The 26,968-nt window shown below is 46.1% G+C and overlaps 2 protein-coding genes across 3 annotated transcripts; one reads left to right on the top strand and one right to left on the bottom strand.

The window, feature by feature from the left end:
* Positions 1 to 1,656: 1,656 nt before the first annotated feature.
* Positions 1,657 to 20,995, bottom strand: LOC123096914 (protein PIN-LIKES 6). Its single transcript, XM_044518711.1, has 11 exons — positions 20,532 to 20,995; positions 4,131 to 4,210; positions 3,796 to 3,965; positions 3,633 to 3,754; positions 3,370 to 3,549; positions 3,195 to 3,269; positions 2,978 to 3,078; positions 2,824 to 2,876; positions 2,486 to 2,680; positions 2,208 to 2,353; positions 1,657 to 2,111 (listed from the first exon to the last, which is right to left on the bottom strand). The coding sequence occupies exons 1-10, from the start codon at positions 20,712 to 20,714 to the stop codon at positions 2,232 to 2,234; spliced, it is 1,281 nt and encodes a 426-aa protein (XP_044374646.1). The 5' UTR covers positions 20,715 to 20,995; the 3' UTR covers positions 1,657 to 2,111; positions 2,208 to 2,231.
* LOC123097571 (uncharacterized) lies at positions 18,030 to 20,132 on the top strand. Of its 2 annotated transcripts, none has more exons than XM_044519341.1 (4): positions 18,030 to 18,105; positions 18,484 to 18,587; positions 19,102 to 19,189; positions 19,271 to 20,132. In XM_044519341.1, exons 1-4 carry the CDS (start codon positions 18,045 to 18,047, stop codon positions 19,549 to 19,551), a joined length of 534 nt encoding a protein of 177 aa, XP_044375276.1. In that variant the 5' UTR covers positions 18,030 to 18,044; the 3' UTR covers positions 19,552 to 20,132. The 2 variants fall into 2 exon arrangements, with proteins under 2 accessions (XP_044375276.1, XP_044375277.1); XM_044519342.1 differs by having other exon boundaries at positions 18,493 to 18,587.
* Positions 20,996 to 26,968: the final 5,973 nt, after the last annotated feature.

Below are 26,968 nucleotides of genomic sequence, written 5' to 3' on the forward strand. Positions count from 1 at the left end.
AGAGAGGACATGGTGTCGAAGTTGAGACTAGAGAGGATGCGATGTCCAACTTTGAGGAGGTGGAGAAGACAGAAGTGTGCAAGCTCAAGAAGCCAATAGAGAAAAGGAACAATGTAGGCAATGAAGAGAAAGCGAAAGCTTTGATCAGACTAATTTGAGCAAATAGGAAAGTGGTGTTTCTATTGAAGTGTGTTATTTTTCTTGTAGATTTCTTTGTATCGGTTCTCTTAGCAAAGAACTGGCGAAGTATGTGACCAGGATGTCGTTTAATACTCTTGCCTCATATCTGGTACTCCCACCTCTAAATTTAAGCAGGTTAGGCCAACTCCAGCGCACGACCCCAAACGGACGTCCGCTTTATCCAGATTTCGTCCGCTTGAGGTGGTAAGAGCATCTCTAGTGGCTTGTGCAAATGCTGGTCTATGCCAACTTTAGACTACCACATGCCAAAAAACGTGTTTAGTGGCTTGTCTATTTCGTCGTCTAAAATTTAGACAATGTCCAAACTAGCTACCCGTTATCCACATTTGGACAACCAAGCCACAATGTCCAAACCAGAAATGCTGGCTCATGATCTCGTCCATGCACCAATTCAGAGCAATTGGAGGACGTCCGCAGGGAGGCAGCTGCGCCGACGCTGGTCACGGAGGCTGTTGCGCCTGGACCGCCGCCTCATCAGGGTTGAACCTCTTGCTATTGTTTATTTCTTGTAAATTATATAGGGTGTTGCTACTGCTGAAGCTAAAATAATTTCGCGGGTGGTTTAATTATATAGGTCCATCTCATATGTCCGTTTAACCACAAACCGACAGACCCGGACGATTTGGGGTCGTGCGCTGGAGTTGGCCTTAACTGCGCCCCAAGATCAAGATCTTTCTTTGGCAGGCCTTTAGGGGCTGTTTGCCTTCGGCGGACCAAATCCGCGAGCGGAATGACCCTAGTTCTGATCGTTGCGCCTTGTGCTCTCAGTTGGAAGATGTCGGCCACATTTTCTTTGGATGTGTGTTGGCCAACACGGTTTGGTGTTGCGTTCATGCCTGGCTTAATGTCTCCTGGGCCCCAACTCCTTTCATGAGCTTCGGCTTCTTTCATCTGGGCTCCAGGACGGTCCAAACGTTTGTTTTGGGTCGGCGTTGGCTCTTTATGCTGGTCGCTTTAGACTACAATAAACAAATTCACCATTGAGGGTGTTTTTTCTAACAAACCTGCTTATGTCCTGTTTAAAATGTATCTTTTTGCGGCAGTGAAAATTATTGACTAAACCTGATGATCGGGACTCCCTGAGATGCTGATTGCTAAAGTTCGAGTGTCCACCAACTCTTTATCGTCTCCAGCGGATGATGATCCTGCCTAGTCTTGCCGTCCTCTGTTTTTAGGAGTAGGTTGTTGGCCTACGTGCCTATGTTATGTTTTTATGCTGGCCTGCGTGTCTGTTGGCCGGTCTTATTTCTCGTGATTGTCCTGGATGTTGGTTGGTTGTCCTGTCTGTTATGTCTTGCTACCCCTCGTGGCTTTATTTGTAAAGTCGGGCTCATGCCTTTTCTTTAAAAAAGACGTCGTTTAATAAAATAATTGAGTATTGAAGTTTAACTTGGTGGATCAAATTAAACGGATTTGGTCAAAAAGAAAATTAGTGAGTTAAGTTTAGGGGATCGATTAGAAACGGCCTTTTTTTAAAGTAGTGAATATACTTTGCTAAATGATACTCAGACCGTGTAGTCCTCTAAATTATAGTAATTGGAAGAGATGCTCTAAGGATTTAAAATTCCTATGAAAATCCTTGGAATCAAAGGAACCCATACACGCTGTGGACAACTCATAAAGAGTGCTAGGTTTTAGTGATCCATAACTCTAATGTAGACCGAATGCTTGGTGCATATTCCTTTCTGTCGTTTATGTGAAGCTGCAGGGCATTTCCAGCGGCGGCAGTATCCCGTCCCCGCCACACAAATCAAAAGGAGCCAAGCCCTTCCCGGCCGGGGCGGCGAGTCTTGTGAGGGACACGTCCTGGACGCACAAATCGAGAGCGTCGACAGCAAACTTTGTCCGCGACCGGGAGGTCACTGTCAGTGTCAGCTACTACTAGCATCACCATCGTCGGCGCGTGTGAACTGCAATAAGCAACAGCAGCGTATGAATTGATGTATCGGTCGGAGTGGATGGAGTACAGAGTAACATTTGCTTGGTGGAAGAAGCGGGAACGGAACCACAGAAGGGGTGGAGGCCTGGCCTCAGAAGAGCATCCTGATGTAGAGCACCATCCACCCGGCGACGGAGAAGACGGCGCAAACGTACATCCAGAAGAGCACCGCCGCCGACTCCTCCCCGCAACCGCGCAGATTAGCGACGGCCCCTGCTCGAATCCAACGTACAGAGCAGAGCTTCGTTACTCATGCATGATTTAACCTGGTGCATGTATGCAACATCCATCCACGCGTGGCGGTTTAATTTGGTTGAGTTGGGTCGGGGACATGAATTGTTGTACCGGAGAGCACGGAGGTGGGCATGGAGTGCTGCAGGAGGAGGACGAACTTGAACATGGTGTCGCCCCTCGGGATGAACCCCAGCCTGTCCGCCAGGGCGACCATGCACATCCCCGCCGGTGGGACCAGCACCAGCCGCCCGATGATGATCGCCGCCGTCGTCCTCAGTCCCAGCTTCTTGCTGCCCGCACCCGGACCTGCATCGATTCCAATCAACAACACATACACGCTTTTCTGAGGAGTGCATATCTTTCTTGTACTCGTAGTAGTAATCATTCGCGTTCACTGATAACTGAGGTTACATGCATGCATGCAGGAGAGCACAGCGGACGGAGCTAACCATCGACGAGATTGCCTCCGAGGGCGAGCAAGATGCATGGGATCATTGCCCCCCTACAGGAAGGCAGCAGACCGTATTGTGTTACCATGCAGTAGTATCCTCTAAGGCACACTACGAGATTTGTGTATACTGCAACTGCAATATGAAATTGTACCCAAGAATGATGCAGGCATCGGTAAAGAAGAATAACGGGGCGTGGTTAGTCAGGACCAAGTGCTTCAGGGATGGCGTTGCTCCAATGGAAATCCCCAGTGCCTGACGAACATGTTGACAAACGTTGAATCACAGCGGTGGATGGAAAGGGCAGCCAGTGCAGAGTCTCTGTGTGAGCAGAATCAAACGAGCACTGTATTACAGTATTAATTACTCACCGAGGCAATCACCGGTGGTTCAAACACTCGCTTCAGCTTAAATTTCCGAACAAAGATGTGCAGGCTTTCCAGTGCCTGTCCAGTTTACAGGGCAGGTACCCTTCAGAAAACCATTCATCGGCATTTCGGAAGAACTTGTAACGACAGAACTACGGAAGAAAGAAAAACATCTTACTTTTGAGCACTTGGGAGCTTGTTCAGATGCACGCGACGTTAGCAGGGGAACTTGTTCAGGTGCAGGTGCGGCAGCCAGGGCCGGGGGAGGGGGCTTCTCCACTCTGCTTCCGTCGAAGGTTTCACCAGGCGGCGGCGCAAGCATCTGAAACACGTAGCTGTACAAGATGATCGCCCCGACCTGGCGGCCAAGGACACATACATGAGATCACACCTCACAACCCACAAGGGATGAAACGGGAACGCATATATGTTATGCTGTACCCATTGCCCAAAGGAGACGTATGCGTTGCCGTCCTGCTTGCATTTCTCAGGGTCGCCAAACGGGTTTGATGGGTCTCGACAGAGAGCGGCGATCAGGACAAGAGGCATGTTTCCATTGTTACCTGCATGCATGCACGCACACACCCATCACAAGCTCAGGACCCACGTATCAAACCATGGATCCACAAGCTGGCAGAATACGGCTTGCCTATGGCGATGTGGACAACGGTGAACTTGAAATATGGACGTGGCGGCTGTACAATGAACGCCACAAGAAGGCCCACTAGAGAACCAGACACTGTCCCCAGAACAATATTTAAAGGGATGTACCACCTGCAGAGTGTTGGAGATTAGTATATAAGGATTCTCGTCTCCATTTTTGCTCAGTGTTCTGACGGAGGAAAATCTGTAAGAAGTATCCACACTAATTTCATAGTATTCCAATTCGACCTAGCGTATTTTTCGTGCTAATTAGAGCTAGAGCTTACTGATACTTACCAGTCTAACAGTTTCTGCACTGTAATTGCTCGTCCAAGCTGAGTGAATATAAGGCACGGAAGTAGTAGGGAAAACACTAGCTGGAAACAACAACCGGATATATACAATTAAAACATGAAGAATACATATGAGAATGTCAGGAGCCGTAGGTAGGGACACAACTGTACTATGAGAATTTCAGGCCACTGACGCAATGAGTTCGTACCTACAGGTATTATTCACATGAATTAATATAAGGTGTCATATCGAGAAATAAGGATGACAGTGAACCTCCAGCCTCCTCAGCGATTTGGAGTTCCCAGCCGTTGGATCGTTTTGCTTGATGCAATCTCGGCCGTTCGATGCTCCTTAGGAAAGATCTTGGCCATCGGATTGAACAGGAGCTCCTGTAGCAATGAATAGTTTCACCCCACTGTAAAGATCTCGTGCCACCGCCGATATTTTGGTGCCCCCACGAGGGTATTTTTGTCATTTCACATCTTAGGTCAACACGCGCCCTTTTCTGATTCGCTCCCTCCTCCCCAATCAGTGGTAGGGTTCGATCTCCTCGTTCGATTCGCTGCCCCCTCACTTCTCTCTCCCGCACATCTCTTTCTCTCGAGAGCCGCCGCCACCAACCATCCTCCCCATCCGCCGCCGCCGCCAACCAGCCGCAGCCGCGCTACAATCCTCTCCATGTTCCTCTCCCGTGGCTGAGCCAGCCATGGCCGGAAGAAGCGCAAGTCCTCCGAGAAGCAGCCCAAGGGCAGCCGCCTGCCGCTCGGCGCCACCACCTCCCGTTCCTTCGTCCCCTCCGGGCGCCGCCCCTCTGTCGCCAGCTCCCCGCCGGTTCGAGATCCGCACAAGCCGCCGCTCGCCCCTTGCCTCGCCGCACCACCCTTCAACTAACCCGTTCTCTGCAGGTGGCCTCCGCCGGGGACGTGGATGGACGCGGGGCCGTCGGCGAACAAGGATGCGCATGCGAGGTGTGCGGCGCAAAGCAGCGGTCTCCTCCCTGTCGTCGCCAAGCGCCCTGCTGCCGTCGATGCCCTCTTGTCTCCTCCAAACAGGTTTGCTCCCTGACATCTCTCTCCCTCTCAATCTCTTCTTTCTATTGTTTCTTTTCTCAATCACACATAGATCAGAAAGCTCTTGATCCATCAAAACGCTGAATCATGTGCAATTGTTATAGTAGAAACTTCTTCCACTCCTGCAGTACTGATAAGCATTTTAATAAAAACATATCAAGTGTTTCCTAGAAATCGTACATCTAGACTATGTGGACTGAACATAACATCATTAACCACACAAATAGGGGAAGCATCGAGACCTTCAGCTAATTATCATACTCATATATTTATTGTTAAATAACAATCCCTTTGGCTTGATTCTTATCACATAGGAAACCTTTGTTCTGATGCCTAGACATGGCTTCTTTTTCAGGAGCATATACTTGCTGGTACATTATTTTTGTCTAATTTTGTAAAGAACGGCATGGAATATTTTTCTTGGGTTCATTCAAATAGTTGGGATTGACCTGCATGTGTTGCTTGTGTGTTTTGTATCTTTGTTGACAGAACATATGCTTTTATCTTATTGTGTGATGTTTCTTCTGTACTTGCTTTTTCATATTAGTTTGGAGGTGGTTCTCAGAAGGCATCCTCTTGGCACCAAAACTGAGAATGTTTAGATGTAAGTAACACTATCTCAAACAAATCATTTATCCTCAAGTCTGGTATTATGCCTTCATCAATGCCATATTATGCTGACAATTTTGAGGTAGCTCGTGCAACCCTGGTGTGGTTGATGTTTTTCTTGTACATTGTCTTATAGCACCCGTTCAGTACTCTGATCGTGTGAAATACTCCTGTTCAGGAACAAGTTGTAGAAGAGAGTATCTGCTCATAATAGAGATCTGCCTCCCTGCAACGAGGAGTTCATTATTTAAGTAGTTGTGCATGCCGTTTTCAGTAAGCAGAAGCATTACATAAATATTCATTTTGACCACAGGGCAAAAACAGAGGAAATTGATTGTATTTCCGTTTTTCTTAGGACCAGGAGTAGCTGCAGGGTATCACAGAACCAGTTCTTGTTGGAAATATGCCCTAGAGGCAATAATAAATTGGTTATTATTATATTTCCTTATTCACGATAATCGTTTATTATCCATGCTAGAATTGTATTGATAGGAAACTCAGATACATGTGTGGATACATAGACAACACCATGTCCCTAGTAAGCCTCTAGTTGACTAGCTCGTTGATCAATAGATGGTTACAGTTTCCTGACCATGGACATTGGATGTCGTTGATAACGGGATCACATCATTAGGAGAATGATGTGATGGACAAGACCCAATCCTAAGCCTAGCACAAGATCGTGTAGTTCGTTTGCTCAGAGCTTTTCTAATGTCAAGTATCATTTCCTTAGACCATGAGATTGTGCAACTCCCGGATACCGTAGGAATGCTTTGGGTGTACCAAACGTCACAACGTAACTGGGTGGCTATAAAGGTGCACTACAGGTATCTCCGAAAGTGTCTGTTGGGTTGGCACGAATCGAGACTGGGATTTGTCACTCCATGTAAACGGAGAGGTATCTCTGGGCCCACTCGGTAGGACATCATCATAATGTGCACAATGTGATCAAGGAGTTGATCACGGGATGATGTGAGTTATGGAACGAGTAAAGAGACTTGCCGGTAACGAGATTGAACAAGGTATAGGGATACCGACGATCGAATCTCGGGCAAGTAACATACCGATAGACAAAGGGAATTGCATACGGGATTGATTGAATCACCGACATTGTGGTTCATCCGATGAGATCATCGTGGAACATGTGGGAGACAACATGGGTATCCAGATCCCGCTGTTGGTTATTGACCGGAGAATGTCTCGGTCATGTCTGCATTGTTCCCGAACCCGTAGGGTCTACACACTTAAGGTTCGATGATGCTAGGGTTATAGGGAAAGTATGTACGTGGTTACCGAATGTTGTTCGGAGTCCCGGATGAGATCCCGGATGTCACGAGGAGTTCCGGAATGGTCCGGAGGTAAAGATTTATATATGGGAAGTCCTGTTTTGGTCACCAGAAAAGTTTCGGGTGATATCGGTAATGTACCGGGACCACCGGGAGGGTCCCGGGGGTCCACCAAGTGGGGCCACCAGCCCCAGAAGGCTGCGTGGGCCATGTGTGGGAGGGGACCAGCCGCAGGTGGGCTGGTGCGCCCCCCACCAAGGCCCAAGGCGCATGGGAGAGTGGGAGGGGGCAAACCCTAGGTCCAGATGGGCCTTAAGGCCCACCCTAGTGGCGCCCCCCTCTCCTCCCCTTGGCCGCACCCTAGATGGGTTTGGGGGCTGCCGCCACCCCTGGGGAGGGAACCCTAGATGGGGGCGCAACCCCTCCCCTTCCCCTATATATACTTGAGGTATTTGGGGCTGCCATACATATGAGAATGTCTCTCTTTCGGCACAGCCCTACCCCTCTCCCTCCTCCTCTCCCGCGGTGCTTGGCGAAGCCCTGCGGGATTGCCACGCTCCTCCATCACCACCACGCCGTCGTGCTGCTACTGGATGGAGTCTTCCCCAACCTCTCCCTCTCTCCTTGCTGGATCAAGGCGTGGGAGACGTCACCGGGCTGCACGTGTGTTGAACGCGGAGGCGCCGTGGTTCGACGCTTAGATCGGAACCAACCACGATCTAAATCGCTACGAGTACGACTCCCTCATCCGCGTTCTTGCAACGCTTCCGCATCGCGATCTACAATGGTATTTAGATGCACTCCCCTTCCCCTCGTTGCTAGATTACTCCATAGATTGATCTTGGTGATGCGTAGAAAATTTTGAATTTCTGCTACGTTCCCCAACAGTGGCATCATGAGCTAGGTCTATGCGTAGTTTCTATGCACGAGTAGAACACAAAGCAGTTGTGGGCGTAGATGTTGCCAATTCTTCTTGCCGCTACTAGTCTTATCTTGTTTCGGCGGCATTGTGGGATGAAGCGGCCGGGACCGACGTTACACGTACGCTTACGTGAGACAGGTTCCACCGACTGACATGCACGAGTTGCATAAGGTGGCTAGCGGGTGTCTGTCTCTCCCACTTTAGTCGGAACGGATTCGATGAAAAGGGTCCTTATGAAGGGTAAATATAAATTGGCATATCACTTTGTGGTCTTACGTAGGTAAGAAACGTTCTTGCTAGAAACCTATACAAGCCACGTAAAAACTTGCAACAATAATTAGAGGACGTCTAACTTGTTTTTGCAGCATGTGCCTTGTGATGTGATATGGCCAGAAGATGTGATGAATGATATATGTGATGTATGAGATTGATCATATTCTTGTAATAGGAATCACGACTTGCATGTCGATGAGTATGACAACCGGCAGGAGCCATAGGAGTTATCTTTATTTTTTGTATGACCCGCGTGTCATTGAATAACGCCATGTAAATTACTTTACTTTATTCTAAGCGCGTTAGCCATAGAAGTAGAAGTAATCGTTGGCGTGACAACTTCATGAAGACACAATGATGGAGATCATGATGATGGAGATCATGGTGTCATGCCGGTGACAAAGATGATCATGGTGCCCCGAAGATGGAGATCAAAGGAGCAAAATGATATTGGCCATATCATGTCACTATTTGATTGCATGTGATGTTTATCATGTTATGCATCTTATTTGCTTAGAACGACGGTAGCATAAATAAGATGATCCCTCACTAAAAATTTCAAGAGACGTGTGTTCCCCTAACTGTGCACCGTTGCGAAGGTTCGTTGTTTCGAAGCACCACGTGATGATCGGGTGTGATAGATTCTAACGTTCGAATACAACGGGTGTTGACGAGCCTAGCATGTACAGACATGGCCTCGGAACACATGCAAAACACTTAGGTTGACTTGACGAGCCTAGCATGTACAGACATGGCCTCGGAACACAAGAGACTGAAAGGTCGAACATGAGTCGTATAGCAGATACGATCAACATGGAGATGTTCACCGATGATGACTAGTCCATCTCACGTGATGATCGGACACGGCCTAGTTTGACTCGGATGATGTATCACTTAGATGACTAGAGGGATGTCTATCTGAGTGGGAGTTCAATAATCAGATGAACTTCATTATCATGAACATAGTCAAAAGGTCTTTGCAAATTATGTCATAGCTTGCGCTTTAGTTCTACTGTTTAAGATATGTTCCTAGAGAAAATTTAGTTGAAAGTTGGTAGTAGCAATTATGCGGACTGGGTCCGTAAACTGAGGATTGTCCTCATTGCTGCACAGAAGGCTTATGTCCTTAATGCACCGCTCGGTGTGCTGAACCTCAGCGTCGTCTGTAGATGTTGCGAAACATCTGACATACACGTTTTGATGACTACGTGATAATTCAGTGAGTAATGCTGACGGTTTAGAATTGTGGCACCAAAGACAGTTTTTGAAACGTCGCAGAACATATGAGATGTTCCGAAGACTGAAATTGGGATTTCGGACTAGTGCCCACGTCAAGAGGTATGAGACCTCTGACAAGTTTCTTAAGCCTGCAAACTAAGGGAGAAAAGCTCAATCGTTGAGCATGTGCTCAGATTGTCTGAATACCACAATCACTTGAATCGAGTGGGAGTTAATCTTCCAGATGAGATAGTGATGGTTCTCCAAAGTCACTGCCACCAAGCTATTGGAGCTTGGTGATGAACTATAACATATCAGGGATAGATATGATGATCCTTGAGCTATTCGCGATGTTTGACACCGCGAAAGTAGAAATCAAGTAGGAGCATCAATTGTTGATGGTTAGTAAAACCACTAGTTTCAAGAAGGGCAAGGGAAGAAGGGATACTTCATGAAACAACAAATCAGTTGCTGCTCTAGTGAAGAATCCCAAGGTTGAACCCAAACCCGAGACTAAGTGCTTTTGTAATGAGGGGAACGGTCACTGAAGCAGAGCTACCCTAGGTACTTGGTAGATGAGAAGGCAGGCAAGGTCGACAGGAGTATATTGGATATACATTATATGAATGTGTACTTTACTAGTACTCCTAGCAGCAACCAGGGTATTAGATACCGGTTCGGTTGCTAAGTGTTAGTAACTCGAAATAAAATCTGCGGAATAAACGGAGACTAGCTAAAGGTGAGATGACGATATGTGTTGGAAGTGTTTCCAAGGTTGATGTGATCAAGCATCGCATGCTCCCTCTACCATCGAGATTGGTGTTTGCGTTGAGCACAAACATGATTGGATTATGTTTATCGCAATACGGTTATTCATTTAAGGAGAATAATGGTTACTCTTTTATTTGAATAATACCTTCAATGGTCTTACACCTAAAATGAATCTCGATCGTAGTGATACACATGTTCGTGCCAAAAGATATAAAATAGTAATGATAGTTCCACATACTTGTGGCACTGCCATTTGAGTCATATTGGTATAGAACGCATGAAGAAGCTCCATGTAGATGGATCTTTGGACTCAGTCGTTTTTGAAAAGATTGAGACATGCGAACCATGTCTATTGGTATATATGCATGAAGAAACTCCATGCAGATGGATCGTTTTGACTCACTTGATTTTGAATCACTTGAGACATGCAAATCATACCACATGGGCAAGATGACTGAAAGGCCTCGTTTTCAGTAAGATGGAACAAGAGAGCAACTTATTGGAAGTAATACATTTTGATGTATGCAGTCCAATGAGTGCTGAGGCATGCAGTGGATATCGTTATGTTCTTACTTCACAGATGATTTGAGTAGATGCTGAGTGTATTTACTTGAAGAAACACAAGTCTGAATTATTGAAAGGTTCAAGTAATTTCAGAGTGAAGTTGAAGATCGTCGTGACAAGAGGATAAAATGTCTGTGATATGATCATAGAGATGAGTATCTGAGTTACGAGTTTGGCACACAATTAAGACATTGTGGAAAGTGTTTCACAATTAATACCGCCTGGAACACCATAGTGTGATGGTGTGTCCGAACATCATAACTGCACCCTATTGGATATGGTGCATACCATGATGTCTCTTATCGAATTACCACTATCGTTTATGGGTTAGGCATTAGAGACAACCACATTCACTTTAAAAAGGGGCACCACGCAATTCCGTTGAGACGACACCGTTTAGAGAAACCTAAGTTGTCGTTTCTTAAAAGTTTGGGGCTGCGATGCTTATGTGAAAAAGTTTCAGGCTGATAAGCTCGATCCCAAAGCAGGTAAATGCGTCTTCATAGAATACCCAAAACAGTTGGGTATACCTCCTATTTCAGATCTGGAAGCAAAAGTAATTGCTTCTAGAAAACAGTTCCTTTCTCGAGGAAAAGTTTCTCTCGAAAGAATTGAGTGGGAGGATGGTGGAGACTTGATGAGGTTATTGAACCATAACTTCAACTAGTGTGTAGCAGGGCACAGGAAGTTGTTCCTGTGGCACCTACACCAATTGAAGTGGAAGCTTATGATAGTGATCATGAAACTTCGGATCAAGTCACTACCAAACCTCGTAGGACGACGAGGATGCGTAATACTTCAGAGTAGTACGTGATCCTGTCTTGGAAGTCATGTTGCTAGACAACAATGAACCTACGAGCTATGGAGAAGTGATGGTGGGCCCATATTCCGACAAATGGTTAGAAGCCATGAAATCCGAGATAAATGGAACTTTGAGAAGAAGACGGACGTGGACGGTAATGTTACCGTCTATGAAGCTCGACTTGTGGCAAAGAGTATTTCCACAAGTTCAAGGGAGTTGACTACGATGAGATTTTCTCATCCGTAGCGATGCTTAAGTCCGTCGGAATCATGTTAGCATTAGCTGCATTTATGAAATCTGGCAGATGGATGTCAAAACAAGTTTCCTTACCAGTTTTCGTAAGGAAAGGTTGTATGTGATACAATCAGAAAGGTTTTGTCGATCCTAAGGATGCTAAAAGGTATGCTAGCTCCAGCGATCCTTCCATGGATTAGAGCAAGCATCTCGGAGTCAGAATATACGCTTTGATGGAGTGATCAAAGTTTTTGGGTTTATACAAAGTTTGTTAGAAACTTGTATTTACAATAAAGTGAGTGGGAGCGCTACAACATTTCTGATAAATATATGTGAATGACATATTGTTGATCCGAAATGATGTAAAATTTCTGGAAAGCATAAAAGGTTGTTTGAAAGGAGTTTTTCAAAGGAAGACCTGGATAAAGCTGCTTACATATTGGGCATCAAGATCCATAGAGATAGATCAAGATGCCCGATGATACTTTCAAAGAACGCACACCTTGACATGATTTTGAAAGAGTTCAAAATAGATCAGCAAAGAAGGAGTTCTTGGCTGTGTTACAAGGTGTGAGTATTGAGTAAGACTCAAGACCTGACCACAGCAGAAGAGAGAGAAAGGATGAAGGTCGTCCCCTATGCTTTAGACGTAGGCTCTACAGTATGCTATGCTGTGTACCGCACATGAAGTGTGCCTTGCCATGAGTTGGTCAAGGGGTACAATAGTGATCCGGGAATGGATCACATGACAGCGATCGAACTTATCCTTAGTATCTAGTGGACTAAGGAATTTTCTCGATTATGGAGGTGAAAAGGAGTTCGTCGTAAAGGGTTACGTCGATGCAAACTTTGACACTAATCCGGATGACTCTGAGTAGTAAACCGGATTCGTATAGTAGAACAGTTATTTGAAATGGCTCCAAGTAGCGCGTGGTAGCATCCACAAGATGACATAGATATTCGTAAAGCACACACGGATCTGAGAGGTTCAGACCCGTTGACTAATAACCTCTCTCACAAGCATAACATGATCAAACCAGAACTCATTGAGTGTTAATCACATAGTGATGTGAACTAGATTGTTGACTCTAGTAAACTCTTGGATGTTGGTCACATGGTGATGTGACCTGTGAGTGTTAATCACATGGTGATGTGAACTAGATTATTGACTCTAGTGCAAGTGGGAGACTGTTGGAAATATGCCCTAGAGGCAATAATAAATTGGTTATTATTATATTTCCTTGTTCATGATAATCGTTTATTATCCATGCTAGAATTGTATTGATAGGAAACTCAGATACATGTGTGGATACATAGACAACACCATGTCCCTAGTAAGCCTCTAGTTGACTAGCTCGTTGATCAATAGATGGTTACGGTTTCCTGACCATGGACATTGGATGTCGTTGATAACGGGATCACATCATTAGGAGAATGATGTGATGGACAAGACCCAATCCTAAGCCTAGCACAAGATCGTGTAGTTCGTTTGCTCAGAGCTTTTCTAATGTCAAGTATCATTTTATTAGACCATGAGATTGTGCAACTCCCGGATACCGTAGGAATGCTTTGGGTGTACCAAACGTCACAACGTAACTGGGTGGCTATAAAGGTGCACTACAGGTATCTCCGAAAGTGTCTGTTGGGTTGGCACGAATCGAGACTGGGATTTGTCACTCCGTGTAAACGGAGAGGTATCTCTGGGCTCACTCGGTAGGACATCATCATAATGTGCACAATGTGATCAAGGAGTTGATCACGGGATGATGTGAGTTACGGAACGAGTAAAGAGACTTGCCGGTAACGAGATTGAACAAGGTATAGGGATACCGACGACCGAATCTCGGGCAAGTAACATACCGATAGACAAAGGGAATTGCATACGGGATTGATTGAATCCCCGACATCGTGGTTCATCCGATGAGATCATCGTGGAACATGTGGGAGCCAACATGGGTATCCAGATCCCGCTGTTGGTTATTGACCGGAGAACGTCTCGGTCATGTCTGCATGGTTCCCGAACCCGTAGGGTCTACACACTTAAGGTTCGATGACGCTAGGGTTATAGGGAAAGTATGTACGTGGTTACCGAATGTTGTTCGGAGTCCCGGATGAGATCCCGGACGTCACGAGGAGTTCCGGAATGGTCCGGAGGTAAAGATTTATATATGGGAAGTCCTGTTTTGGTCACCGGAAAAGTTTCGGGTGATATCGGTAATGTACCGGGACCACCGGGAGGGTCCCGGGGGTCCACCAAGTGGGGCCACCAGCCCCAGAAGGCTGCGTGGGCCAAGTGTGGGAGGGTAACAGCCCCAGGTGGGCTGGTGCGCCCCCCCACCAAGGCCCAAGGCGCATGGGAGAGTGGGAGGGGGCAAACCCTAGGTCCAGATGGGCCTTAAGGCCCACCCTAGTGGCGCCCCCCTCTCCTCCCCTTGGCCGCACCCTAGATGGGTTTGGGGGCTGCCGCCACCCCTGGGGAGGGAACCCTAGATGGGGGTGCAGCCCCTCCCCTTCCCCTATATATACTTGAGGTATTTGGGGCTGCCATACATATGAGAATGTCTCTCTTTCGGCGCAGCCCTACCCCTCTCCCTCTTCCTCCTCTCCCGCGGTGCTTGGCGAAGCCCTGCTGGATTGCCACGCTCCTCCATCACCACCACGCCGTCGTGCTGCTGCTGGATGGAGTCTTCCCCAACCTCTCCCTCTCTCCTTGCTGGATCAAGGCGTGGGAGACGTCACCGGGCTGCACGTGTGTTGAACGCGGAGGCGCCGTGGTTCGACGCTTAGATCGGAACCAACCGCGATCTGAATCGCTACGAGTACGACTCCCTCATCCGCGTTCTTGCAACGCTTCCGCATCGCGATCTACAATGGTATGTAGATGCACTCCCCTTCCCCTTGTTGCTAGATTACTCCATAGATTGATCTTGGTGATGCGTAGAAAATTTTGAATTTCTGCTACGTTCCCCAACAGTTCTCTCATTTGTTCTGCAATGCAGTAGGCACACTCCACAATCTCAGTTCCTACTCTTTGTTATGCGCTGAGAGGAGGGAAGAAGGACATTGCGGTCGCAGCCCTATCGGCACCGTTCTCACCTGATTCACCCACAACACGTCATGCAGGTGATCTTCTCTATTGATATATTAAGATTATTGACTGCATTTCTTCTCTATGTTTCCAAACATTGTATATATTGTGTGCCCATGATGAAGTTTTTTCATTTCTATCTCCTGTAGCAATAGTCTCTTGTTCTTGCAAAAATAGGCAACTGTGTATATGATTGGGCATAATCTGTATACTGAGCACATCATATGTTCCTCTACCTCCACCATTTGGTCTTGCATGCATGGGAAAACTTTATATGGGTTCTGGCTACAATAAGTTCTATTTCTATGGATACTGGAGTAACATTGGTTGATGGTCTTGATGGTTTCGCTGGTGGTGTTGCTACTTTGGCACTCATTGGATTATCTGTCGCCGCGGCAACCATGTTCTCTGTTTTGAAAGCATATAAGATAAGAACATATTTCTTAGTTATTTTGGCACTGCCATCCTTTACATTACAGGGTGTTTTACATGACAAACAATGAGGATATTATCTACATATGCAGATTTGTTAGTTAAATTTACTGCATCTTTGAAACCTGCAGTTGTTTACTAATCTCTTAAATCTTTAAGCTGTGTGCTTCATTCCTTTAATTTCAGGACTAGAAAGGTGCAGCTAAATAAGAGTTGTTGGCAACATCGTTAATCATGTGTTTAATCATTTGTGTGGAGTAGTATTAGTGTCCTTGCTGGCAATGGTTGACAGAAATCCCTGTAAGAACTTTATCCTACATGCCATATTTCTCTTTGTTTTTCCTTATTTCCGTTTCCTCTGTTTCTTCTAGCATATTTTCATGTTTATTTTCAGTCAAAAGAATTAGAGATGGAGCTTGGGCCAACAATCTCTGAGCAGAGCAGCTGTGTGCCTTTCAAATATGCCTTTAAAGTTCAGCTTCTTAATTGTATAGAACCGTCAAAACTATTAATTTGTTGCTCCGGTAGACTGATTAATTGACCTTGTGTTTCTCCCTCCTGGGCAAGTTTTCTATCGCATACACACGTGGGTTGTTGTAATAGTAGTAAAAAAAGGAAAAATAAGACGGATTTAATAGTAGTCATATTAGTTGTATGGATATCAGTTCATTTTATGCAGAAGCAAGTTTTACCGCTAAATTGGAAGGAATTCTCTGATCCACCGAAACAAACTTTTGGCACACAGCAGAAAATTCCGAGAAACATTTATTTTCACAAAGTTGGGTACTTCTGTTAGTTGAGAAGACATTACAATTGCGCTACAGTCAGGAATAAATGTTATTCTTCCTCTGATATATTGCAACAAATTCAGTTTATGCGTCCTCCGATTATTTCTTCTGTTTTTTGGCCTTGTGCTTTTAGCAGTACATGGTCCAGTAGTAATCGGGGACTCAGGGGAAGGGCAGTTCTATCTTCTATGTGAGGTTGACTACTTCTGATTCGCATGTCCTTCTGAATCAGCTATGTATGAAAGCAGAGGCCCTCCAAATTAGATGGTAGTGTTTAGAATTAGTGATTTATCCCATGTGAATTGACCTTTTCCCTGTTCTTTCATCCTTTTTGTTTAGAGTTAATGATTTATCCAGTGCTGCCCATTGCATGCTCACCAGACTTTTAAAAAGCTTCATCTTAGTTTGCTAAATGTTCTTTCCTACTGAACTAGCTTCAGAACGATTGGTTGGTTTATTAGCCATTTGATTTTTTTGTGCATTTCACGTTTGCTACTAACAAATATTCAAAAACAAATAGTGTTCCTGTCAACTAATTTTGGATCTTATTTGTTGTAGATCCTCTGTTCTTGTTCTCTGTGCGCCGGATCTGTTGCTGCGGCCCTCGATCTGTACGTGTTTTTCCCTGACCGTCCCAGTCGTGGTTGCCTGGAGCTCATGCTTGATTTGCTCTTTTTCCCTTGCAGGTTCGTCCACTGCGGGTGCTCGTGCTTCTGGTCGATTCGTACTACTACGTCGGTCATCGTTCTGCAGGTCGATCCCTTTTCTTCTTCTCTTCTCAGTTCTCCAACCATTTGCTTGCTTGCGCTCTTGTTGGTAGAGGCCTGGCATCAAGGAGTATATTACTGTTTGCTTGTATTTTTGTTCTTGCTCAGCTGGATCGACTATGAGATGGAATCATGGTTTTTTGTCACTTCTATGGATTCTGGTGGGGCCTATTTTTCTTTTTGTGTGTTTCTTCTATGCCCTACAAGTGAGCTGTTGATTTGCTTGTTGGCGCTGCTCACATCATGTGGGGGAGATTTTCAGGTCTAGCTGGTTTCAAAGAAGCGGTCCTTCTTTGTCTTTGTTGTTTTCCTGGTACTTTGCTGTCAAAGTGATACTTTCATATAGCTACATTTCAAAGAGTACATCTTGGTTGCTTTGCTTGGTTTGATGGTCGTGTCCTGTCCTATACGTCTTGCTGTAAAGCCTTGGATCTACCTGTATCTATTTATCCAAGAGCACAAGCAAATCATTTTCGGTCATGCGTGCTTCCAGAGAAGGGGTTTCTCTTTCTCTTTTTTTTTAATCTTGTTGGCGCTTTACTGTCAAGCAGAGTCCTGGATCTAGCTACTTTTTGGCAAAGTGCATCTTTGTTTTCTTGCTTGATTTGTTGGCTGCCTCACTTTTTCTTTCTCAGGCAAAATATAATAGCCAAAAGAAAATAAAAGATGTACAACATGAACAAATCTAAACCGTGGCTAGCCAAAAACAAATTGTTAGAAATGGGGTTGTTAGAGGTGGCTTGACATTTTAAAATGACAAATTAAAATGATTGTTTTCCTTATTTTGAAGTGGTAGTAAATAGCAACTACCTGGCAAGACTCAACTAAGGCTAAGTGCTTCAAAGGCTTATTGTATTGCTACATGTTTCTGTTTCTTATCCACTCACCCATTGTAGTGCAAGTTTGTGTTCTTGGATTTCTTTCCCTCCATTTCTTTTTTTGGTGAGCGGGTGAGCTAATTGGGCTACTTTCCTCTAGGTCTGTTGCAGCAATTGAATGCTTCAAAGGATTTTAGTGGAGTTCATTGTAGTTGGGTCGCGAATCTCCAACTTGCTTCCATGTCTTTTCTCACTGGAGACACCTCCCGTCGGCGATGGCGATGACCGCTACCCTGCTCCTCTCCCAACAAAGTCAGGTCTACCTCTCCTGTGAAGGTAATGCCATCTTTGTCTCTTCCTTCAGTTTTCCTCTATTTTTTGTTACATGACTTTGTGGTGCTTAGTGTATGTATCATCTCCTCCTGTCAATTGCTTGAACAACTCTGCTACATGTGATTGCATTAGCAAACTCCATTTTTTTGTATGTAGAAAAACAAAGGAAACTCTATTTTTGTGTAAATACAAACAAATGAAACTCCATTTTTTGTGTAATTACAAACTAGAGAATTTTAGATGGCGAAGACTGCTACCCTGATCCTAAGAATCTACTGACATTTCACCAAATCCTGTTATACTTTTTTTATCAGCAGCAGATACTTGTTTAATTTGTCTTTAGAATTCCATGTAATGACCATACTGATCCTTCTATTTTAGATGTAGCAGAACACATGTTCGTAATTGATACACCTAGGCTCAGCTTCTCTATTGGTATGAAGGCGTGGAGCGTGATTCTCTTGTTTTCAACTCGAGGCGATCAGGTAGGCCCATATAGACACAGTAAAAGGCCTATTTCTTTGTTCCATGCCTTACAAAAAACAAGCAAGGCTGGCATAATATTTCTGGTTCCCTTCTATTGTGTGTCAAACAATACCTTGCGGCGCAAGAGGAGGCGTATTCTACCACGAAACTCTGGGCAACAAAAACTTCACCAAGAAAAGGCTTTCACTATTAGCCCTATATGTTAGATCCAAATGCCATTCTATAGCACTAATCTTTATGCCATTCTCTGTTAGATCAAAATGTTTCTCTGTTAGGCCCGTTTCTCTGTTATGTTAGATCAAAATCTTGCTTTGTATGAAAAAAATGGCATTCTCTGTTAGCCCTATATGTGGTTTGCTTGCTCAATATCGATCTCATTACCGCTTTGTTTGCTTCTGCTACTATATAGCACTAATCTTTATGCCATACTGCTCTTAATCAAGCTAAATGCTTCTGCTTTGTGCTCAACTCCTATTGCTATTAATCAGGATAAATGCTTCTGCTTTATCATAGGCCAGTAAACATGCTAAGCTTGCCTGGCTGGCACACACGCTTAGGCACAACAATCGGCCCCGGCACCGCGCGCCAAGGCGCGCTGCAGGTCATTTATATAGCATCTCTTATTTGTATATTATTCACATATAGCATCTCATTTCTTGGTTGATTGCTTATATATATTCAGCTTCTGGCTCTTTTGCTCCCAAGCTGGCCTCGCTTTCCTCGGTGGTCAGCGGGAGAAGCATGAGGCGCTGCACCTCTGACCCCGTAGTGCTCAGCTCCAATTCATCAGGGAGGCCAGCGGCAAGCATCAAGTTTCCCTTGGTGCTTCCTCATCAAGGAGGACGACTCGGGCAGCGCCGTCCTCAAGGTCCTCGCTGCTTCGACCCGCCTCTTCCGTGCACTTTATCCTTCCCTATTTCTCTTACCGTCGTCGTGCTCGTGCTGCTGCTGATCATAACCTAGGTTGCTATCACTCCTCGGCACTCCGCAGGATAGGCACAGCCGCCACCACACCGCAGAGATGGACAAGGATGTGATGCTGCTCCTTCTTGTGGTGTATGCGTTGGCGTGGCTTGCGGTAGTGAGGCATATCCTCGTGGGCAATGCTATTTGAAGACCATTCAAGTGATTTAAAAGAGAAAATGTCCAGAATGTAAGGAGGTTGAAGATGACGATCAAAAGATTGACATATTAAGCCACTGCCAAGATGCCAATAATGCTTGCCCCTGCCATTAGTAATACCCTTGCTCTTCTTTATGAAATCTTTCCTATTATATATTGATGCATCAACTATCGGTGCAGATTGCGAGATCCCTATTTAAATGCATTACTCAGCGGCTGGCCGTGCATATGTGTTTCCACCCATCTTATCAATTGTAGGCTTAGAATGATTTATTTCGTCCAAGTGTTGTTCGTCAACAATTCCTTTGCATATGTCCCACCCATCTTATCAATTGTAGGCTTAGAATGATTTGCTTCGTCCAAGTGTTGTTCGTCAACAATTCTTTTGTTTGTTCATGTCGATTCTGGTTTTAGAGGACACATATATTTTGGTAGGAAGTGTCTTGTTCTTATGTTTATTTCTGGTATGTACGCAGTAACTAATGTTCCAGATTATGAAATCCCTATTTAATGGATCACTCGGTAGTTGTCCTGTATAAATGCATATGCTAAATCTGGATTCCTACTAACTTGGGACCGGCATCCTCGCGCCAAGGCGCGGTACCGATCTAGTGTAATGTTATTGTGATTGAAGCTAAGTACGCAGGGCCCATTTATCCTCCTTTAAAAACAGATAACCATATATATGTAGTCTGCCCATACATAATTTTGTGCTACGTATAGATTTTCGAAGCCATCGATAGAGGTCTAGTCCATTGAGAATAATTTGAGGTGAACGTTTTCTGAAAGACCAGACGCGCATGGATATGGAATTTGCTCACCCCGTTGAGAAGCTTGCGGCCGTTGGCGTCGAGGATGCCGATGTACCTGGTGGCCATGAGGAAGCCCATGAAGCACAATGTGAACACCTTGGCGATCGGCAGCACCGCAAACTTCATCGACGTCAGGATCGACTCCCCGGTGCCGCCGCTCACCATCGCTTCCATCAGCGACATCTCCATCATGTATGCGCCACCACGTCGACGGCGAATCGGCAGCGAGGTAGCCAAGAGCAATGCAAGAACGCATGCATGCACGCACGCAGTTGGTCAAACGCCGTGTTTAATTACCTCCCGTTTCCTCGGCGGCCGTGCTTCTCTGGATCTCAATCGATGAATTCGGGAGTGCGCGGCTGTTGGTGGTCGACGTGGGGGGCCTAGGCCGATGCGCCCGGGCGCTGCGGAGATGCATGGCGGGGAGCGGAGCGGAGTAGAGCGCGAGCATGTGACGGGTCCTTCATTGCCGCTGTCTCGCGGCCTTGCACTAACTTTGGGGGCTCAATCTAACCGTAAGATCAAAGTATATGTATAAAGTTGAATCACTTATTTTGAGACGAAGGGAGTATAAAAAAAATCTAAATAAACTCTTAACCGTAAGAGCATCTACAGCCGGACTTGACAAATCCGGCCTCTCAAACGCCGGGGCACTGACCGGTCACCCCTCAAATAATGTAATCCACATCCGATCACCTAAATTATCATATCTCAAATCTATACAAACTCATGCAACTACGTCGATGCACACACATTGTCCGGTTACCCCATCACTACTACTAAACATGCCATCAGACTACCAAAATTTGGCATGTTTGAATATGATGGAGTTCATCCACGGCTGCCCTTGCCCTTCCCGGCGCCCTTGCCGTCCTTCTCGCGGAAGTACCGGTCGAAGACGCAGTACGGATTGAACCGGATCTGCTCGTCGTCCGAGTTGTCCTCGCCATCACTACTAGGGAAAAGCTTATACACAGGATCTTACCAGCAGCGAGTTTTAAATTAAGGCGCTGCCTGCAGTGTAGCAGTAGCGCGCTCCCGCAATACTCGCTGCTGAAATAAACGTAGCAGTAGCGCGCCTCCTCCAAGCCGCGCTACTGCTATAATTCCCACGACCCTGCCGCGAAGCTAGTTCTAGCAGCAGCGCGTTAATTCGGAGCGCGCTACTGCTAGGTAGTTTAGCAGTAGCGCCTTTACCTTTAGAGCGCTACTGCTAAAACTAGCTATCTCCCACCCCCCACGCTCTCCTCTATCCGATCCACACTCACACTCACACTCACTCCATCTCCCCTCAACCCCCCCCCCGCGCGCCGGTCCTCCCCCGCCAGCCGCCGTCGCCTACCCCTCTTCCTTCTGCGCCGCCGTCAACTCCTCCTCCTCGCTGGACTCGGTACCGCCCTCGTCCTCCGTCCACCCTCGACTCGCCGCCGGCCGTCCCCTCCTCACTCCGCCCTTCCTCCTCCGTCCTACTCTCTGAAGGAAATATGCCCTGGAGGCAATAATAAAGTATTATTTATTTCCTTATATCATGATAAATGTTTATTATTCATGCTAGAATTGTATTAACCGGAAACATAATGCATGTGTGAATACATAGACAAACAGAGTGTCACTAGTATGCCTCTACTTGACTAGCTCGTTGATCAAAGATGGTTATGTTTCCTAGCCATAGACATGAGTTGTCATTTGATTAACGGGATTATTTCATTAGGAGAATGACGTGATTGACTTGACCCATTCCGTTAGCTCACTCGATCGTTTAGTATGTTGCTATTGCTTTCTTCATGACTTATACATGTTCCTATGACTATGAGATTATGCAACTCCCGTTTACCGGAGGAACACTTTGTGTGCTACCAAACGTCACAACGTAACTGGGTGATTATAAAGGTGCTCTACAGGTGTCTCCAAAGGTACTTGTTGGGTTGGCGTATTTCGAGATTAGGATTTGTCAATCCGATTGTCGGAGAGGTATCTCTGGGCCCACTCAGTAATACACATCACTATAAAGCCTTGCAAGCATTGTAACTAATGAGTTAGTTGCGGGATGATGTATTACGGAACGAGTAAAGAGACTTGCCGGTAACGAGATTGAACTAGGTATCGAGATACCGACGATCGAATCTCGGGCAAGTAACATACCAATGACAAAGGGAACAACGTATGTTGTTATGCGGTCTGACCGATAAAGATCTTCGTAGAATATGTAGGAACCAATATGAGCATCCAGGTTCCGCTATTGGTTATTGATCGGAGAGGTGTCTCGGTCATGTCTACATAGTTCTCGAACCCGTAGGGTCCGCACGCTTAACGTTACGATGACAGTTTTATTATGAGTTTATATGTTTTGATGTACCGAAGGTTGTTCGGAGTCCCGGATGTGATCACGGACATGACGAGGAGTCTCGAAATGGTCGAGACATAAAGATTGATATATTGGAAGCCTATGTTTGGAGATCGGAAGTGTTCCGGGTGAAATCGGGATTTTTCCGGAGTACCGGGAGGTTACCGGAACCCCCGGTAACTTAATGGGCCTTATTGGGCCTAGGTGGAAGAGAGGAGAGGAGGCTAGGGCAGGGCCGCGCCCCCCTTCCCCCCCAGTCCGAATATGACAAGGAGAGGGGGGCGGCGCCCCCCTTCCTTCCTCCCCTCCACCTCTTCCCCCTTCCACTCCTAGTCCAACATGGAAAGGGGGGGAGTCCTACTCCCGGTAGGAGTAGGACTCCTCCTGGCGCGCCTCTACCTCCTAGGCCGGCGGCCTCCCCCTTGCTCCTTCATATACGGGGGCAGGGGGGCACCTCTCTACACACAATTGATCAACGATCTTTTAGCCGTGTGCGGTGCCCCCCTCCACCATATTACACCTCGATAATATCGTTGCGGAGCTTAGGCGAAGCCCTGCGTCGATAGAACATCATCATCGTCACCACGCCGTCGTGCTGACAAAACTCTCCCTCAACACTCGGCTGGATCGGTGTTCGAGGGACGTCATCGAACTGAACGTGTGCTGAACTCGGAGGTGCCGTGCGTTCGGTACTTGACCGGTCGGATCGTGAAGACGTACGACTACATCAACCGCGTTGTGTTAACGCTTCCGCTTTCGGTCTATGAGGGTACGTAGACAACACTCTTCCCTCTCGTTGCTATGCATCACCATGATCTTGCGTGTGCGTAGGAATTTTTTTGAAATTACTACGTTCCCCAACACTCTCTCCTCCCTCCTCCAGTCGCCCCTCCTTCTCCCTCCTCCCTCCTCCATCCACAACCCCTCCTCCCTGCTACATTTTGATTTAGTAGGCTAGTTCATATGCAACATTTTGATTTAGTTCATATGATTTAGTTGATTTAGTAGGCTAGTTGATTTAGTTGATTTAGAACATTTTGATTTAGTTGATTTAGTAGGCTAGTTGATTTACTTGATTTATAGAACATTTTGATTTAGTTGATTTAGTAGGCAAGTTGATTTAATAGGCTAGTTTATTTATAGAACATTTTGATTTAGTTGATTTAGTAGGCAAGTTAATTTAATAGGCAAGTTGATTTATAGAACATTTTGATTTAACAATTATTTTTCTTTTCTGTGAAGTGGATCGTTAATCCTTGCTCATATTGCTTTAGGAAAATGGCCCCACCACCACCACCACCATGTCGATTGTGCAAGTCAAGGTGCGCCAGCAGCCTTGCAACTGGCAAGCTGTTCGGCATCTACTTCTAGCTGAGTTTTCGTCATGCGGCGGTAAGAAATTATATGAAATTTAACAACTATTTTATTTTTAGTGTTGACATTACTGCATTGTGTCATTTTGCTTTTTTACACAGATCGTCCCATGCAATGTGAGGCTGAAATTCAACAAGCTGACAGGAGACACTGTGACATTTGGAGGGCCGTACACTATGGAGGTCGAGAAAGGACGCAATATGTCGCAGATTGGAGGAGATGGATGTTGGAAATATGCCCTAGAGGCAATAATAAAATGGTTATTATTATATTTCCTTGTTCATGATAATTGTCTATTGTTCATGCTATAATTGTGTTATCCGGAAATCGTAATACATGTGTGAACACATAGACCATAACATGTCCCTAGTGAGCCTCTAGTTGACTAGCTCGTTGATCAATAGATGGTTACGGTTTCCTGACCATGCACATTGGATGTCATTGATAATGGGATCACATCATTAGGAGAATGATGTGATGGACAAGACCCAATCCTAAGCATAGCACTAGATCGTGTAGTTCGTTTGCTGAAGCTTTTCTAATGTCAAATATCATTTCCTTAGACCATGAGATCGTGCAACTCCCTGATACCGTAGGAATGCTTTGGGTGTACCAAACGTCACAACGTAACTGGGTGGCTATAAAGGTGCACTACAGGTATCTCCGAAAGTGTCTGTTGGGTTGGCTCGGATCGAGACTGGGATTTGTCACTCCGTATGACGGAGAGGTATCTCTGGGCCCACTCGGTAATGCATCATCATAATGAGCTCAATGTGACTAAGTAGTTAGTCACGGGATCATGCATTACGGAACGAGTAAAGTGACTTGCTGGTAACGAGATTGAACGAGGTATTGGGATACCGAGGGTCGAATCTCGGGCAAGTAACGTATCGATTGACAAAGGGAATTGTATACGGGATTGCTTGAATCCTCGACATCGTGGTTCATCCGATGAGATCATCAGTGGAACATGTGGGAGCCAACATGGGTATCCAGATCCCGCTGTTGGTTATTGGCTAGAGAGGTGTCTCGGTCATGTCTGCATGATTCCCGAACCCGTAGGGTCTACACACTTAAGGTTCGATGACGCTAGGGTTATAAGGAAGGTTTGTATGTGATTGCCGAATGTTGTTCGGAGTCCCGGATGAGATCCCGGATGCTATGAGGAGTTCCAGAATGGTCCGGAGGTAAAGATTTATATATGGGAAGTCACCATACGGTCACCGGAACTATTCGGGGGTATACCGGTATTGTACCGGGACCACCGGAGGGGTTCCGAGGGTCCACCGGGATGGTCCACCTGCCCCGAAGGGCCTTATGGGCTGTAGGTGGAAGGGAACCAGCCCTAAGTGGGCTGGGTGCCAAACCCCCCAAGGGCCCATGCGCCTAGGGTTTGGGGGGAACCCTAAAAGGGGCGCCCCCTTGCTTGGGGGGCAAGCCACCTCCCCCTGGCCGCCGCCCCTCCCACCAGATGGGATCTAAGGGGGCCGGCCCCCCTCCCTTGCCCCTATATATAGTGGACGGGTAGGAGGGCAGCCACACCTTTCCCAAGGCGCAGCCCCTCCCCTCCCCAACACCTCTCCTCCTCCGCGTGTGCTTGGCGAAGCCCTGCCGGAGAACTGTCACTCCACCACCACCACGCCGTCGTGCTGCTGTTGGAGCCTTCTTCCTCAACCTCTCCCTCCTCCTTGCTGGATCAAGGCGTGGGAGACGTCACCGCTCCGTACGTGTGTTGAACGCGGAGGTGCCGTCCGTTCGGCGCTTGGATCATCGGTGATTTGGATCATGACGAGTACGACTCCATCAACCCCGTTCTCTTGAACGCTTCCGCTCGCGATCTACAAGGGTATGTAGATGCACTCCTCCCCTCTCGTTGCTAGTAAACTCCATAGATTGATCTTGGTGATGCGTAGAAATTTTTTAATTTCTGCAACGATCCCCAACAGTGGCATCATGAGCCAGGTTTATGCGTAGTTTCTATGCACGAGTAGAACACAAGTTGTTGTGGGCGTCGATTTTGTCAATTTACTTGCCGTTACTAGTCTTATCTTGATTCGGCGGCATCGTGGGATGAAGCAGCCCGGACCGACCTTACACGTACGCTTACGTGAGACAGGTTCCACCGACTGACATGCATTAGTTGCATAAGGTGGCTAGCGGGTGTCTGTCTCTCCCACTTTAGTCAGATCGGATTCGATGAAAAGGGTCCTTATGAAGGGTAAATAGAAATTGGCATATCACGTTGTGGTTTTGGCGTAGGTAAGAAACGTTCTTGCTAGAAACCTATAGCAGCCACGTAAAATTGCAACAACAATTAGAGGACGTCTAACTTGTTTTTGCAGCAAGTGTCATGTGATGTGATATGGCCAGAAGGATGTGATGAATGATATATGTGATGTATGAGATTGATCATGTTCTTGTAATAGGAATCACGACTTGCATGTCGATGAGTATGACAACCGGCAGGAGCCATAGGAGTTGTCTTAATTTATTTATGACCTGCGTGTCAACTGAAACGTCATGTAATTACTTTACTTTATTGCTAACCGTTAGCCATAGTAGTAGAAGTAATAGTTGGCGAGACAACTTCATGAAGACACGATGATGGAGATCATGGTGTCATGCCGGTGACGATGATGAACATGGCACCCCGAAGATGGAGATCAAAAGGAGCAAAATGATATTGGCCATATCATGTCACTATTTGATTGCATTGTGATGTTTATCA

This window comes from Triticum aestivum, chromosome 4D (assembly GCF_018294505.1).
Source record: "Triticum aestivum cultivar Chinese Spring chromosome 4D, IWGSC CS RefSeq v2.1, whole genome shotgun sequence".
NCBI lineage: Eukaryota > Viridiplantae > Streptophyta > Magnoliopsida > Poales > Poaceae > Triticum > Triticum aestivum.

Coding starts and splice junctions, on each gene's coding strand:
- LOC123096914 (XM_044518711.1), bottom strand. CDS start 20,714: ATGATGGAGATGTCGCTGATGGAAGCGATGGTGAGCGGCGGCACCGGG. Junction 3,550..3,632: donor ACGTCTCCTTTGGGCAATGG/GTACAGCATAAC, acceptor CTTGGCCGCCAG/GTCGGGGCGATCATCTTGTA. Junction 2,681..2,823: donor CGGAGGCAATCTCGTCGATG/GTTAGCTCCGTC, acceptor GAATCGATGCAG/GTCCGGGTGCGGGCAGCAAG.
- LOC123097571 (XM_044519341.1), top strand. CDS start 18,045: ATGGCGATGACCGCTACCCTGCTCCTCTCCCAACAAAGTCAGGTCTAC. Junction 18,106..18,483: donor GGTCTACCTCTCCTGTGAAG/GTAATGCCATCT, acceptor CTTCTATTTTAG/ATGTAGCAGAACACATGTTC. Junction 19,190..19,270: donor CGCGCCAAGGCGCGCTGCAG/GTCATTTATATA, acceptor ATATATATTCAG/CTTCTGGCTCTTTTGCTCCC.